Source organism: Anser cygnoides, chromosome 3 (assembly GCF_040182565.1).
Source record: "Anser cygnoides isolate HZ-2024a breed goose chromosome 3, Taihu_goose_T2T_genome, whole genome shotgun sequence".
NCBI lineage: Eukaryota > Metazoa > Chordata > Aves > Anseriformes > Anatidae > Anser > Anser cygnoides.
Genome location: NC_089875.1, coordinates 55799888 through 55814612, shown reverse-complemented (window position 1 = coordinate 55814612; position 14725 = coordinate 55799888). Strand labels below are relative to the sequence as shown.

The 14725-nt window shown below is 37.3% G+C and overlaps 3 protein-coding genes across 6 annotated transcripts in view; 1 reads left to right on the top strand and 2 right to left on the bottom strand.

The window, feature by feature from the left end:
• The window catches only part of TFB1M (transcription factor B1, mitochondrial), a 28002-nt gene extending 15090 nt beyond the window's left edge, over positions 1-12912 (top strand). Inside the window, exons 7-8 of the mRNA XM_048076951.2 lie at positions 9174-9301; positions 11968-12912. Coding sequence (XP_047932908.2) covers positions 9174-9301; positions 11968-12220 — 381 coding nt within the window. The 3' untranslated portion in view covers positions 12221-12912. The remainder of the gene's footprint in view (positions 1-9173; positions 9302-11967) is intronic.
• CLDN20 (claudin 20) lies at positions 737-7160 on the bottom strand. Its single transcript, XM_048076952.2, has 2 exons — positions 4728-7160; positions 737-2845 (listed from the first exon to the last, which is right to left on the bottom strand). The coding sequence occupies exon 2, from the start codon at positions 2754-2756 to the stop codon at positions 2097-2099; it is 660 nt and encodes a 219-aa protein (XP_047932909.1). The 5' UTR covers positions 2757-2845; positions 4728-7160; the 3' UTR covers positions 737-2096.
• The window catches only part of TIAM2 (TIAM Rac1 associated GEF 2), a 91335-nt gene continuing 88952 nt past the window's right edge, over positions 12343-14725 (bottom strand). For all 4 annotated transcript variants that reach the window (XM_066994216.1, XM_048076945.2, XM_048076947.2 and 1 more), the window contains one exon: positions 12343-14085. In XM_066994216.1, coding sequence (XP_066850317.1) covers positions 13445-14085 — 641 coding nt within the window. In that variant the 3' untranslated portion in view covers positions 12343-13444. The remainder of the gene's footprint in view (positions 14086-14725) is intronic.

Genomic DNA, 14725 nt, shown 5'->3' with positions numbered 1-14725 from the left:
TTAGAACTAAAAACTTGCTGCTTATATATCTTAAGAATACTTCATTTCACTTGTAGTATGCAATTATTATATTTTTCATATGTCCTCCTCTAAAAACATCTTAGATTCTTGTTTTATAAATGTTTGTTTTAATTCCCATGTATTAGCAATAATCACAGCATAGTGTCATGTCAGACCCTTCCTAAAGGTGGAGAAGCATGGTTTGTGGGAATGAGTTGTTTACCTCATTTGCTCAATGAATGAATATTTTTTTAACAATACCTATGAAAGTTGAAACGGAATCGGCTTCTGGTTCATGGAACAGTGCTGCACAGCGTTGTGTCTTAAGCAAAGAAAAAATGGCCTTTTGCTCATAGCTCATTCTCCACAATACTAGCAAACTGTTGATGACAATGTTAGGAATAGTGCAAAATGAGTTCCTTGATGAATAGATAGGAAGTTCAAAATGGCCATGTAGCAGCAGTAATAAAAGCAAGATGAAGTTCCATTCAGAGAATATGGGCAGTAGAACAAAAACACTTTACATTACTAGATGTATAAAGCATTTCACTTTCTAAAATGCTGTAACAGAAGTTTTTACTTTTTCTGTAAATTATCTCTGTATATAATGTTATATATATAACATTACACTGTTATAATAGATAACAGTATAATTTATACTGTTCTTACAAATTTCAGGCTAATAACATGGGAAGTGAAAGTTGTATATAGGTACACAGAATACGTATCAGTTGGATTTATTGAAAGACTTGTCCGGAATTATCGTATTCCTAAATGTAGTGGCCTGCATCATGTTACCTGTGCTAGCAAGTTAACATCAATTTGATTTTCATTTGGGGAAGCATTTCGATAGGACATCTCTGCCAGTGAGCAATAAGAAATAAAATCTGCGTGTTGAAAGAAAAGGTTAAAGGATCTATGATTATTATTCAAAATAAGGGGGTTAACAAAATACATTTAAACGAAGAAGCAGTTTCTTTATCACCACTGTATATTACATTTTACAGTAATGGAATACCTGGGTGTGGGCCTTAGTGGAATTATTAAAAGCACCTGTGAAATTCTTCTAGAAGGCCAGAAATGTTCAAGACAATAGATGGTAGCTGTAGTGTTTGAGCTGCTAAAAGTTAATTTGAGCAAATGTAAGCCAGAAGGCTTCCAGATTTTTCATGTGCAAAGATAAATGGTTTGCATCCTGTGCGCTACAGTTTACAGATGTTTTCATAGTCTTGGTTACATTTCTGTTGTAGGGCTCCTCAAATCTAACGTTCATTATGTAGTGATAGATTAGTAGCAATTGGAGAATGCCCAATAGGCATTTCTGTAACAATAATAAAGGAAACCCACAGCAGGTGGCAGTTTGAGGAGGGAAGACACATTTTTGGCACCATCTGAATAGTACTGCTGATTCTTCATCCTGATATGCAAATAAACAATGCAGCTAAGGTGGGGGGGGTACAGGTCTTTGTGTGTGTGTTTTGTTGTTGTTCTTTTTCTTGCTTTGTTTTTTGTTTTTGGTTTGTTTGCATGGTTGGTTGGTTTTTTCCTTTTAGAAAATCTAGTTACCAAGACAATTTGGAACTGATAATGAAAGGCAAATGTGCCTGTTGCTTAAAGGCCATTCAGTTGGGCTTCTTGGACAGAGAGGTGTTTTTTGTTTTGTGTTGTGTGTTTTTTTTTTTCTTTTTCCTTACATCATAGATAAAGAGAAAAAGTAAAATACTCTATTAAGCATTCTATGTTACTGATAGCCTGATTTGATAAATAGATTGTTTTTAAGCATCTTGGCTGTAAAAAGCCACTATTACATTAATTGTACTGTTGCTTATGTTGAAATAATTCCTTTCTATTCAGCAAATGTTACTTGGAAAGTTGAAAAGAATGGTTTGAAAAATCAACCGAAAAGTACTTTTGCAGGAGACTTAAGCATTGTTTCCTACCTCATTCTTTCTGGTGATCTCACTAAAACCAAAATACCTTGCATAAATATAACTGCAGCCCAGATGTAAGAAAATTTAAGTGTTATACATTCTTTAAAGTACTCAAACTACACTTAGCACAAAAAAAAAAGCCTCAATGGATAGAAACAACTATATTTACACGTAGTCCTTCAAGTTGTAACCTGCATTGTTCTCCTGCTGTGTGGATGGGAAATGCTGCTGCTTTGGAGGGTAAATCCATGCTCCTTGCTGCTTTTTGAAACAGGAAGTACAGAAGATCACACCTGCGATAAGCAGAAACCCTGCTGAAATGAATCCTATATAAACCGCTCCTCCCGGTTCGTGTTTACTGCTTTCTGGAATGGTCTGGTCCAGAAAATTTGAAATGATTTCTCTCGTGTACCACGATGTCGGTACTAATCCAAAGATTCCCGCAAGAACGAAGCAGACTCCTCCAGCAAAGCAAGTGTGACTTTTGCTGTCAGTGTCCCCTCCCAGTTTTGTGCATTTCATTCCAACTGTAGTGATGCAGATGCCAAAAGCTGACAGGATGCAAGACAGTACCATGGTGGTCCGTGCAGCCTGGATGTAGACGGGCAGCGAGAGAACGGAGTACTTCAGGGTGCAGCTAAACATCCCGGTGCTGTACCACGTGCAGTCCATCCAAAGTCCTTGCATCTGTGTTATAGCTGTTATGATATTTGAACCAACATCTGCGTTCACCTTCCAGTTTGGTAGCAAGGTGGCTGCGATGTCTCCAAAAGCACCAAACAAAGCCAGCATAAAAGCAAAGAACTGCAGACCGGCTGATGCCATGGTTATCTGCTGTCCCCTTTTGTCTGCCCGTTTCTCTCCTGTAAACGTGTGTAACTGGTTGGCAGCTTCGTAGCCGGGGCTGGAGCCGTCTGTGCGATAGGGAGGAAGGGGAGGAGGGGGAGGAGGAGAAGTGCAGCCAGAAAGAAAAAAAAAATCAGCAAACAAAAAAGGCTTGCATTTGAAATCAGAGCTATCTGAATGAGTATCTGAACGTGACCCTGAAGCAGATGAGAGCAGCTGCATGCAAGGCACTCAAACGTAAATGACGACAAATGGACAGTGTTAGCATGGCTTGTAAGAAGGGGCTGCTCTTTCATACGTGATTAAAAGCCATCAAACAAAACTTACTTTACTGGAGTTGCACTCAGTAATCATATACAGATTGCAGGCATACTAGACAAATAAACATTTTGAATGGTACATTAGAAACTTGCAGGTTAGAAGCCACTGTAGAAAAACACATTGGTGAAAAATATATTGTACTCTTAATGCACCTTAAGTGTGTTGGTAGATGTAACTGTAGCTCCTGTTGACTGTTTTTTAACAATGAACATTGTTATCTTTTGTTTAAAGTATAGTTCAAAGCAACCCTTTATTTCAGGTCTTTAAATATTGTCGTTCTTTTCTTTGGTAACTGATCCCAATTCTCTTGTTTTTGAAGAAGAATAAGAAGGTGCTTAGTTCTTGCAATATTTCATGGTTAACTTATGTAAGTAACATTTCTGAATCACTGCTTTATTTCAGGCAGTGATTCTCAGTCCTTGACATAGATCAACAGTCTTAGCAAGTCCATTCTAAGTGTGAATATGATGTGTTGTTGTTTATAAAATAAAATACTGGCTTTAATACTGATAAGGAGCAACTCAGTTGTGTAAGTGCATTTTTAATCAGAAAGCCATCGGAAATAATTTGCAAATTTGCCATACAGTGAAAATTTAAAAAAAAAAAGGTTTTAAAAAAAAAATCTTGCATAAAGGGTCAAGTTTAATTTGACAGAGTAGAACATTTGGGTAGTAGGACACACCTGTGAAGACAGAACCATTGGTGTTACATCAATTGGACTGTTGGGGTAGCAGATGAAGAAAAATGTTTTGAAACCAGTGATGCGGATTAGAAAAGCTGTCCTGCCTTTTGAGTGGGGCTCTGTAATTGGCCAGTTTTGTTTTTTATCAGCCTGATAAAGAAAGAGCAGTCCTTATGCTTTCTCAGACATTCTGTCTAAATAAGACCAATTTTAATGTTATTGTTCAGTATTGTTAAAACTTTTTTGAAAAGCTATAATAATAGGGATGAAGTTGAATTAAGTAGAGCACAAAATAACGATGGCATTATACTCTTATTTCACCTTTTTGTGCATAAACTGCAAATTTTTGATCACTATGTCTTTAGTAGTATTACATATCAAGTAATTCTCTAATTTTGTAGTGCAGGGTTAGTAATAAACTAGAATTTATATATTTTACTTAATTCAGGTAATAGTTTAAGAATGTGCTAACTCTGTCCAGCATAAATATATGTATATATCAAATTATTATAGTTAAGGTGAATATGCTAAGTTACTCTATTTAAAAATCTTATTTCCAGGTCTTCCCTATTTCCAGATCCCTTCGGTTTGTTCAGTCTGTGTAGAGTTGCTTTGGCAAATATATATCATTTGCTATATCAGGCCCATGGGAAAGATGTCTTATCTTCCTTCTAGAGAAGGAACTGACACGTCTAGGTAGCTCAAAGTCATTCAAAAGCATATTCTGGAAGATCTAATTAGGATCTCGAGTTAGCATTTTATTGCATCCTTTTTAAAATTTCAGCATTTTCAAGCATGTAAGCATAAACCCAAAGCACTGCAAATGGTAATCATATATTATAATTAACGGGGTGAACTGATTTAAGGGCATGATAAATTCAACTATAAGCACTGTAAGTGTAATAAAACACACAGTTATCGTACATTTCTGTTTGTGTATCACTTACTGCTCGATGTGAGGTCTGAGATGTTTTCTTCACTGTAGATGTCCTGGAAAAATACAGTTTCTCTTGAGTGGAACTGTCCCTTCTCATATAAAACTGCATTGGCGTGTATTAACAAAATTTCTTGGAGTGTTGTTTTTTCTGTTCTCTACAGCAAGTGCAGTACTGTTGTTTGTTCCCTCTCTTAGTTCCATCTAGCAGAGAATAAAGGACTACTTTGTTTAATGAGTTTTGTTTGACAAACACTTAGTAAGGGAAAGCAAAGAGATTATAGAGAAAAATACATGGAGGCCCTTCGTGCTAAATACATCATGATATCCAGCTTCTATGATGAAAGCTGTAAACAGTGATTAAAAGGAGGAGTAAAATCTTGATAATCCAGAAACCATAGATTTACGAATTCAGGGATGGGGGTAGGTAGGATTCATTTAAGTTGGTCTGAGAGCTAGACAGTTTTCTATTTTTTTCTTTCTCTCTCCTTTTTTTTTTTTTTTCATCACATATAATCTTATTATAAGTTTAAACTCCCTAGGAAAGAACTATGCAATGTATTTTAATTTCTAATTGGAACAGCAGCATATTTCCATTCAGCTACAAGTTTTGCCCATCAGTCCTTAATAGCTTTGGTCTTCTGTAGGTCATCCTTTACTTTGTTATCATTCTATGTAAAAGAATATAGGAATAAAGTTACTAATAAAGCTTATATGGTACCTACAACTTGTAGGTGAAGTGGCCTCAACAAGTCAGTGTGAGAAATCGAGAAGCTGGGAGAAGTCTTGCTGCTTGAGTCTTGCTGCTTGCAGCGGCGATAAAACCGTAGGTTCTATTTCTGGCTTTTGGTTTCCTGTGTTCATCTTTGTGGTGTAAAAGATTTGAGGGATCAAAATTATTTTATTTTCATTTGCCAGTGAGGCAAATACATATGAAGTGACACAAGGGGAAAAACACACATGCAGCAATAGTCTGAATTCGTTAATCTGTGTTTTTTTGTTTGGTTGGTTTTTTTTAGAGTTTTGTAGTGTAGTTCACTTTGGTACTTTGTAAACCCATATCTTGATGGCTCCTTGCTCCAAGTGGTTACTAAGGCAATCAGATGCTTTAACTTCTGTATGAGAAAAAATAATCCAGTGCCTTTTCATGCTGGTGTGGTGTTGTTTATGAGGGTTATGTTAAAGGACTGGGAAGTTCAAAGTACGATTGGGAAGGAAAATTCCATATTTCCAGTATGATAAGAAGGAGTTGTGTATTAAAAATAGTAGATGGCACAGCTGCAAAGTGAAAGGGCTACGTTGCCTCCTGCATGCATAAACTGTAAAACCTTGTCTCCACACAGTACAGGGATATGCACAATACTTGCAGGCATTCAAAAGCAACTAGGCCAAATTCTTGGTAGAAAAATCCCTTGAAATTTAGTAAATGCGAAGACATCATTTTTAACTCAGCAGGTCCCTGCGCACAGATTGCAGGAGAGTGGGCATCCTGGACAAGTTTTGCTGTTTGTTTGACTTGTTCTGGTGCTCTTTCTCTGTGTGTGTGAGTGCTGCTTATTAGACCTGGTGGACCTTTGAGTTGAACCATACTTACATATTCTTAGTTTACGTCAGAAAAAACACCAGTGCCTTCGCTACTTAAAAAATACTTTGGGAATGATTCTTAAAATGTAATATCAGCAGTAATAAGCTTGTGTCTGAAAATAGTCTTGACCTTTGTTTCTACCATGCTCCTTCTGAAGATGTAGGGAAGGAAACCAGATGAAGATGAGCACCAAAGGTATGAAAGAGATTATCATCTAAATTGTAACTCAAAAGCACAAAACATTCAAGGGACTTTTTTCAAGCCCTGGAGGTGATACGAGCGTAGTGGCAATGGAGTTAAGTTTTACAAGGCTGTTGTTGCACAGGAATTAGATTATTGCTATTAGTGCAGTGCTGCAGTTATTTTCTGCTGGAAGGGAACCAAAATGAAACCCTCACGTCAGAAGAAGACCGCTACGGGATAGATGTATCTGGTGTTAGACCTAGCATTTGTCTGTAGTAGACAGGTACAGTGCTGGTACTGACCACTCGGTTGATGAAAGTGCTGATTTAGGACTGTCTTTCAGGAACTCACACAGTCCGTTCTAATGAAGTGTAGTATGTTCTGCTTAGGTTTCAGTTCCTTATAGGAGAAAATGACAGCTTGGAAGGGGATTTGTGAGTTTTCTTTTAACAGGCTTGTTGCCAGATACATGCATTGCCCATCAAGAGACCTTTATGTTTAACGAGTAGTAAAACTGTCTCATTTAGGCTTACTCTAATTTCAAGTGCTGATTTCATGAGCAAGGCAGCAGACTGAATTAAATTGTACTGTCACGTGTTCCTCCTGCCTTACTAGAACATGAACTATATACTAAATATATACTAAATAAATACTATATTTATTATATATACTATATTTTATTATACTATATAAATGCTATATGCTGAATATATACTATATACTCATATACTAATACAGTAAGGGAGAGTAGTTATGCTATTGACGGTTCAGGATATACCAGTAGGATAACTTCCATATTCATTATTTTATAAGAATTGAGCATTATTTTGTAAACATTACTAGTGTACTTGGTGGGCAAGAAGAGTGTTACCAATCAAATTATCCTTTAATAAAGGACAAAATTTAATAAAATGAACTTGTGCTTTCTAAGTGCTCTCATGAACTCTGTTTTGGCTTTCATAATTCTTCTCTCTGTTTTATGCATATTAAAAAGGTTAGGGAAAAATAGCTTGTGTCATTGTAAAGGAGCGGCCCATTACAAGTAAAAAGCTTTGCCCTGTATCTGTTGCTATAGCTACCAGGCAGCTTTCCTGGGGTCCAAAGAAAACCGTGTCTGCAATGGAACAAATGCTGAGGAGAGCTGCGTTCTGGTTCAGAAGCAGAAATTATTGCCCACTGGCCTTGAGATTGCAAATTGAGCTGTTTTTTTCATTTGAATTCTACACTGCTTCTAGACGGTGTTCTTTGTTCCTCTGCCTTAGAATTTTGTTTTTAAAGATGCAGGTCCTGCTCTCAAAACCAAAAGCATCTTCATACCTCATGTAGGAGCAGTTCTGCAAAACTGAGGGACTAGGAGATCCCAAACGGTCTCTGGTGGTTTTCTTGTCCCTAGTTTTGTGGGGGAAAGGTATTTTTATATTGCATAATAAAAAAGTAGATAAACATACACGTATATAAATAAGCCCTTAGTATTTCTGTGCAAGGAGTTGGTCATGTGAAGCATATATTTACCCTGTTTTAAAAGATCAACTTTTCAGACACTCAGTGTGAACCCAAGTTTTCACTGTGTGCTGGTGGTCTTCCTGACAAGCGTGGAAGCACGTGAGAGATTCAGAAGCGGCTTTGCAAAAACATCTATCTGCATTCCTCTGCATATTCCATATGTCAGGTTTTGATTTGTCATCTCACTTTTAATTAAATAAACTCTTGTAACTTTTTTTATTTACTATTTTTGTGTGTTAGTCCTGTAAATAAATTTTCTGTGTTGGTCTTGACTCTCTAGCTTACAGAAAAAGTGGAGAAGTGGGAAAAAAAGCATTCTCTGAATGTGTTGTTTTTTTTAGGGTGTTTCAACATAATACAATGTTGCTGTAATTGCATGACATATTGTGTGTGTTTTTATATGTACATCTGTGTATATAAAGTGTACATCTGTGTGTCGAAGGCAGGATGTTGTTTCATTCTGTTTTCAGACACAGGGGAAGAGAGAGGTCTGTGAACCAAGCTGATTTTAGAACTATAAAAGAATAAACAAACTTGAGAGAGAGATGTGTGGAAGCATTCAAAAACGCTTTTGGATTAAGTGTGATGGAACACAGTGTAAATACAGAGTTCAGTTGTCACTTAAATTGAATGCAAATTTCTTTCAACCCATCATTCCTTTGAATAGGCTAGGTTTTTAAATTCTTAATATATTGAAAGGTAGGTCCTTGGCTCGCATTTTGCGAAAGCCCTAGAGCAACAGAAAATATATAGGGAATGGATTTGATTTCTAATTATAATACCATTTTTTCCAACTGCCCTTCAGTCTGTATATCGAATACTGTCTGTGTATCACGTTAGAATTGTCTTGTGGAAGGATCTCAAGAAAGAAGTGCTAATTACTTTACAGATTACGTGGAAGTTGTTCTTGATGGAGGAGGTGCCATGGGGAAAAAAGTACCAAGGACTACTGGCATGTGAGCTAATTAGAAATATGTAGATAACTAAGAAAGACTAAAATTCTCCAGGGCTTTGAAAGTCAAGCCAAGTCAAATACTATGACACTAGTCATCACACAGCTGTTACCTGTCACAATGTCTTCCTGTGTTCTGCCTGTTTCCTGCTGCCTAACTTGTTAACGCTAAAGAAATTATGCCTCTCAAAGGACTACATCTACTCAAATAGTTGATATTTTGCTTTTCCTTATAGGTGGATGTGGCTGTAGTGCATTTCACTCCATTGGTGCAACCAAAGATACAGCAGCCGTTTGAGCTAGTAGAAAAAGTGGTTCGAAGTGCTTTTCAGTTTAGAAGAAAACACTGCTTCCGCGGAATCGAGTAAGAAACTTTAAAGAAAAATTCTCGGGCCATGTTTTTGTAAATGCTACTACATCAGTTGATAACACTTCTAGCCATGCATTTTATTTATAGATGTTATCATAGTTCATCAAATCTTTCCATTTCAGAATGATTTTTAGATACAAAATTGAGAGGTGAATGTTTCTCTGCTTTAGTTGTAGAATAATTACTCTGCATTTCTGTTAGTGCAATTGAAGCTGTTAAAATTACTGGGATAAATTGGTGATCTTTCCAATAGTTTGTCTGTCTCAGATACTTTAAAACAAATGGACAAACAAACAAAACAAAACCCCAAAAACAACAGCATTTGTTTGTTGAGTTCAAAAAATGAAAGTCTCAAAATTCTGAATTGAAGCTTGCGGTGTGTGGGGAAAGAATTTGATCTGTGGGAAATGAGGGATAGTGGCAAAAGGTCAAATTCTTGTTTCTGTGCCTGCCCTTGTATGGAGTTCTTATTGCCTCTTTAAAAAGCCCCATGTCTTGCTGAGAGAATTTACTAGGTTCTGTAACTGATGCAGGAAAACTTCTGTCTGTTCTCCAGGGGTCCTGTTAAAACTCTAGCACAGACACGTGTCTGATTTGGTATGGGAAAAGCCGGCATTCAGTCTTGTAGAAATATGTGACAGAGCTGTGGTGAGGTTCTGGAGGCATACAGCTATAGTTTTGGCTAGCTGAATTTTGCTGGACAAGATTTTGAAGCAGTTTAGAATTAGAGTGGATAAGACCTTGTGGAACTACATGCCTTATTTGTTGCTATTTTGAAGGTGAACAGAGAATTTTGCCTCTAGTTTTTTAGATGGGGTAGTGTTCTTTTTTTTTTTTTTTTTTTTGCCTGAGGCAATGCATGGTATTGATGGCTGGGATGCAAACATTTGATCAGTGTTTGTGAATGTTGCTGCACCTGTGCTAACGTTTGAGTATCCATTTGGAGGTAGTGAGAAACTGAGTTATGCAAACTGTCTGGGTTTGTATTTGATTTAAAGTTTTTTCTTCGTGAAACAGTGGCTTCAGTTGACAATGTAAGCAGAAGGCACACGCAGTCAGCATGTATATGTTATGCAGAATATTTGTGCCAAGGTTTTTTTTAAATAAAATAATCAACTATTGTGTAATTTGAAGTAGCTAATAAGTGCTCCGCATTCTTTTGAGGCAAGGAAGGCAAATCTGAATTTTTGGACATCACATAGTCCATAACAGATTAACGTGCTTTAGCCCTAGCATGCAGCAAAGAACCACAATCCTCTTATTCTTTAGTTGACCTGAAAAAAAAAACAACAGCAACTGCTGGTGCATAATGGGGTTATTGCATTAGTTACAAGGTATTGTATGAAAACAAAAATTAGTGTACATTTTTGTTCAACCTCTGACACCTGAGAGAGATGTGGCATGTTGGATTAAGGTACTAAGTCGATGAAGAAAAATAGTTTGAGTTACTGCTCATGTGTGTTTATAAGATGGTTCATAGTCTTTGTATAAAAGGTGATTAAATATATTTGGCTTGAGGAACACCTTTTAACTATCAGTTTAAAGGTGAGAATAACTTAAGAAAGGATCAAAGTCCTGATCCATTTTAACTTTGCTGACAACGATGCTGAAAATATTGGAGAAATTTTTAATCAAGGCCTTGTGGCACACTACTTTAAACCAGGTTGTTCCTAGAAATTCCATCCTTCTCTTGTCATTTTAAACCTCCTTAGCTTTGTGCTCTGTCTCCACCAAGAGTCAACTTTTATTTATACAAAGCCTTTTGACTAGCTTGTCCAGGCAACCCGCAAAGCACAGTCTGGGGGCGTGGGATGTGCTATTGTATTCACTGCACAGCATTTTTAGGTCTTATGTATGTAAGACAAAGGCAGGTAATTTCAAAATTGAGACATGCACATCAACCATGTGCAAATTTTCTGCCTTCCTAGCCTATTGTAGACAGAATGAGTGCAAGTAAGAGCTAGTCAGCTAGTACTTGCAGTAGTTGGCATTTTGTTAATGCATTTTTGCGAGACATTTAAAATCATTAGAACTAATATTATTAAGATTTGGGGAACTTGTGAAAGAAAAATGCTAATGTGTCAGGTGACAGAATACATGAGCTTATTTGACCATCTGTGAACAGTGACAGAGCAGAAAATGAAATCTAGGACTCCAGGCACATCTTCCATATTAAAACATGAACAATAATTAAATATTACTTTCTTCCTCCTTAGCTTTTTTTTTTTTTTCTGGCATTGGAATTACACTATTAATGACAAGTGATAACAATATCTGTCCCATTGGAATGATACATCCTAAAAAAAGTCATGTGCAAAATAGATCAGGACAAACCAAATTGGAATCTGTTGTTGCTCTCTAAATATTAGGCTAATTCCAAGAAGGCTCTGTGACAGTATCCATACCCAAAAGCTCTTTTTTTTAATATTGTGAATCATGAGCATATAGTGTGTGTTCAATGTATAATATATGTAAGTAATTTCCAATGTTGTTATAAATCGCATTTGCAGAAAAATGGCCCTTGTATATATTTCCATTTGCTTAGACAATGGCCTATACTAAGAGTATGTAAAATCCCAAGAGAACTTTGCCTCTCTTAGGGGAAACTTAGTTGTCTGAATTGTCTGAACTTGTTTTTCTGCTCTTTGCCCTGCCTGTAGGACCTTGTTTCCTGAAAGTGAACGTTTGAAAAAAACAGAAGAGTTGATGATGGCAGCAGATGTTGATCCAACTCTGCGTCCTTTTCAGCTGTCCATGTCACACTTCAGAAATCTGTGCAATACATACAGGAAAATGTGTGAGGAAGACCCAAGCCTTTTTGCATACAATTACAGAGAAGAACTGAAGCAGAAGAAGCGGCAGCATTTACCTAAAAATACCAGTCAGACAGAACAAACTGAAGAGGAAAATTAGCTGTAACAGCTGTAATTGCAGTGAACTGAATTTGGATTTAACTCACTGATGATGTTGACTGGTGTTGATTTATATCTTCCTACATCTGTTCAGGTATGGAAGAAATACTTTGGAAAAAGTGGTGGAGAGGGCTTTTCCATTTTATTTATTCATTTCATTCAGCTGTAGACAAAAGTTATAGGACAGTCCAGTTACAAAGTTGCCTACAGGTGGTTCTTACTTCAGGGGAATGGACAGAACAAATACCCAGAACAAGGTATGTCGGGAGATTATGTCGGGAGATATGTAATTAAGTTGGAATAATGCATTTTGTATGAATGGGAGTGCATTATTGCAACAAAGAAAGTAACAAAATTTTCGTACTTCAGCATGTAAGAAAGATGTTGTTTAGGGTTTTGTGCTCTTTTTATCTGGGAAAATCCTACTGTGCAGAGTAATTTAAAAAACAAAACCAAAAGCCTTGTATAAATATACTCAAGTGACTGGCTTACAGGAGGATAAAGTGCACAGATTGCCTCAAGGTCTGCTAATACTCTTCTCATGTATACAAAAGCAAAGAACTTGGGATTTTAAGCTCTAACCAGAGAAAAGCAGCATGATAAAAAGTAGAAAACATGGCTAAGTACAATACTTGTGTCTTTTACTGTACAGGCTGGTAGAGAAAATAAAAAATACAGTCAAATAAAAGATTACAGGCCAAGCTTTGTTTTTTGTATTTACACATATATATAAGTATAAACAGCATCTTGAGACATACAAAAATGTAATTTCTGCACTATTGTGCACTAAAACACATTAAAATAACTTAATTCTGCTTTAAATAAAGCAAAAATGAAAACCAAAGAAATTAAATGCCCAAGGTATTGAAGAAGTCATTTTGTAATGCTGCTTTCCACTGCAATGCCCCTCTGCCACTCGCTAGCACCTTTTCCACATAATTTAAAGTACTAACAAGGCCCTCCTTCCCCTCCCCAAGAATACTACATGATCTCAGTAACTGCTTGAAAGGGATGAACTAATTTACAGACCTTGGCCAACTTAATCTATTTTTGATCCACAATAAATTAAAATAACTTAAGAATCCTTTACAGCTGTTCTTGTGGAAAAAATGTATTAGTGCACAAAATCAGATAGTAGTTTTGCTGCGGCTTCCATGAATTCACTGGTTTTAAAGCAAAATAAGTTTGTTGAATTTTATGTGGACTTCAAATGAACATTTTCAAGCTAGGATTTTCCATGCCTCTCCACAGCTTCATAAAAACAATCCTCATTAACTACAGACGTTAAACTCTGGACGCTAAATTCCCTCTCTAAAATAGAGTTCAGATCCAAGTTTGCAGCATCAGAGTGACTGTCAAGGGATTGGTGACGTTCTTGCATTGCTGTCAAAGTTCCTCTGTTACGCTTTGTGCTGTTCACTTTTCGCTTCACTGGGCAGAAGTGGCCACGCACCAGCTTTGGATGGTCTCCTGTCTTGAAACGATCTCCTTCCTCCTTTTCAGCAGCTTGATCTCGTTCAGAGTCAGTACTAGGTTCCTCTGAAATCTTCAGCTGTTGGAACTGTATTTCAATGTCTTTAGTAGGGCTGCCCTTCTTTAGGCTCTGATAGTCGTCATCATCATCATCGCTGAGAATATCAGATTCCTTGACAAGAGCATTAGAAAAGTCGGAGGCACAGCTCTGTACATGTTTCTCAGGAGATGAGGTTTTGGGCTCCTGTATGCTCTCTGTGGTGTGGCAGCTGCTGCTCTGAGTGCTGCTGCTCAGGCTGCACTCATCAGAATCCTGGAAGGTGCCTTTCCCCTGCTCACCGTTCCACTCACTGCTGGGTGAGCTCTTCAGTACCTTCAGAGACCTTGTGGAAGCTGTGCAGAGGAAGAAGGCAGTTTCATTTTCTCATCAAAATGTTATCTGGTTATGCTGTCTGTCTCAATAGCCCCCTTCCAGTCACAGTGTACAGTCTCACTTGATAATGGTCCAAGGGCAGGTGTGTCAGCATTCTGATACTGACAGCTTAATCAAGTGGCAGATTTTTCACTCTACCTACCCCACCCAGGGCTATATGCTTGCTTTCATGTGCAATCTATGCAAAAGCCTCCAAAAATGGCAGTAATGATTTACACACATCTACGGGATAGCAAAACTGACGCAGGCACTTCAAGCACTAGAGGGCCCAAACTGTCCCCATTCCTGCATTGTAATGGGAATTTTACAGTCAGCTGAACACATGGAGAACTAGAAATACTAGTAGCCAACACCTACTCAGTTAGCTAAAAAATCTGAAGCCTTGCTTAATTAATTAGGATAGCTGCTGGGAATGCAGACTAAGTGCACTGAAAGAAGCGAAACCCCTGCCTTTTGTCAGTTGTTTTAGCTTTAAATGTTACCAAGGCTGAGTCACTAGAGATAACCCAGAGGAAAGAACACAGTATTCTGCATGCCAAAGGGACTCTGTTTCTAACCAGCAAAATTAATTTGGGCCTTATTAAATCTTCCCTTAAGCCA

What these genes read in the sequence shown, in the direction of transcription:
- CLDN20 (XM_048076952.2), bottom strand. Translation starts at nt 2,756, where the DNA reads ATGGCATCAGCCGGTCTGCAGTTCTTTGCTTTTATGCTGGCTTTGTTT.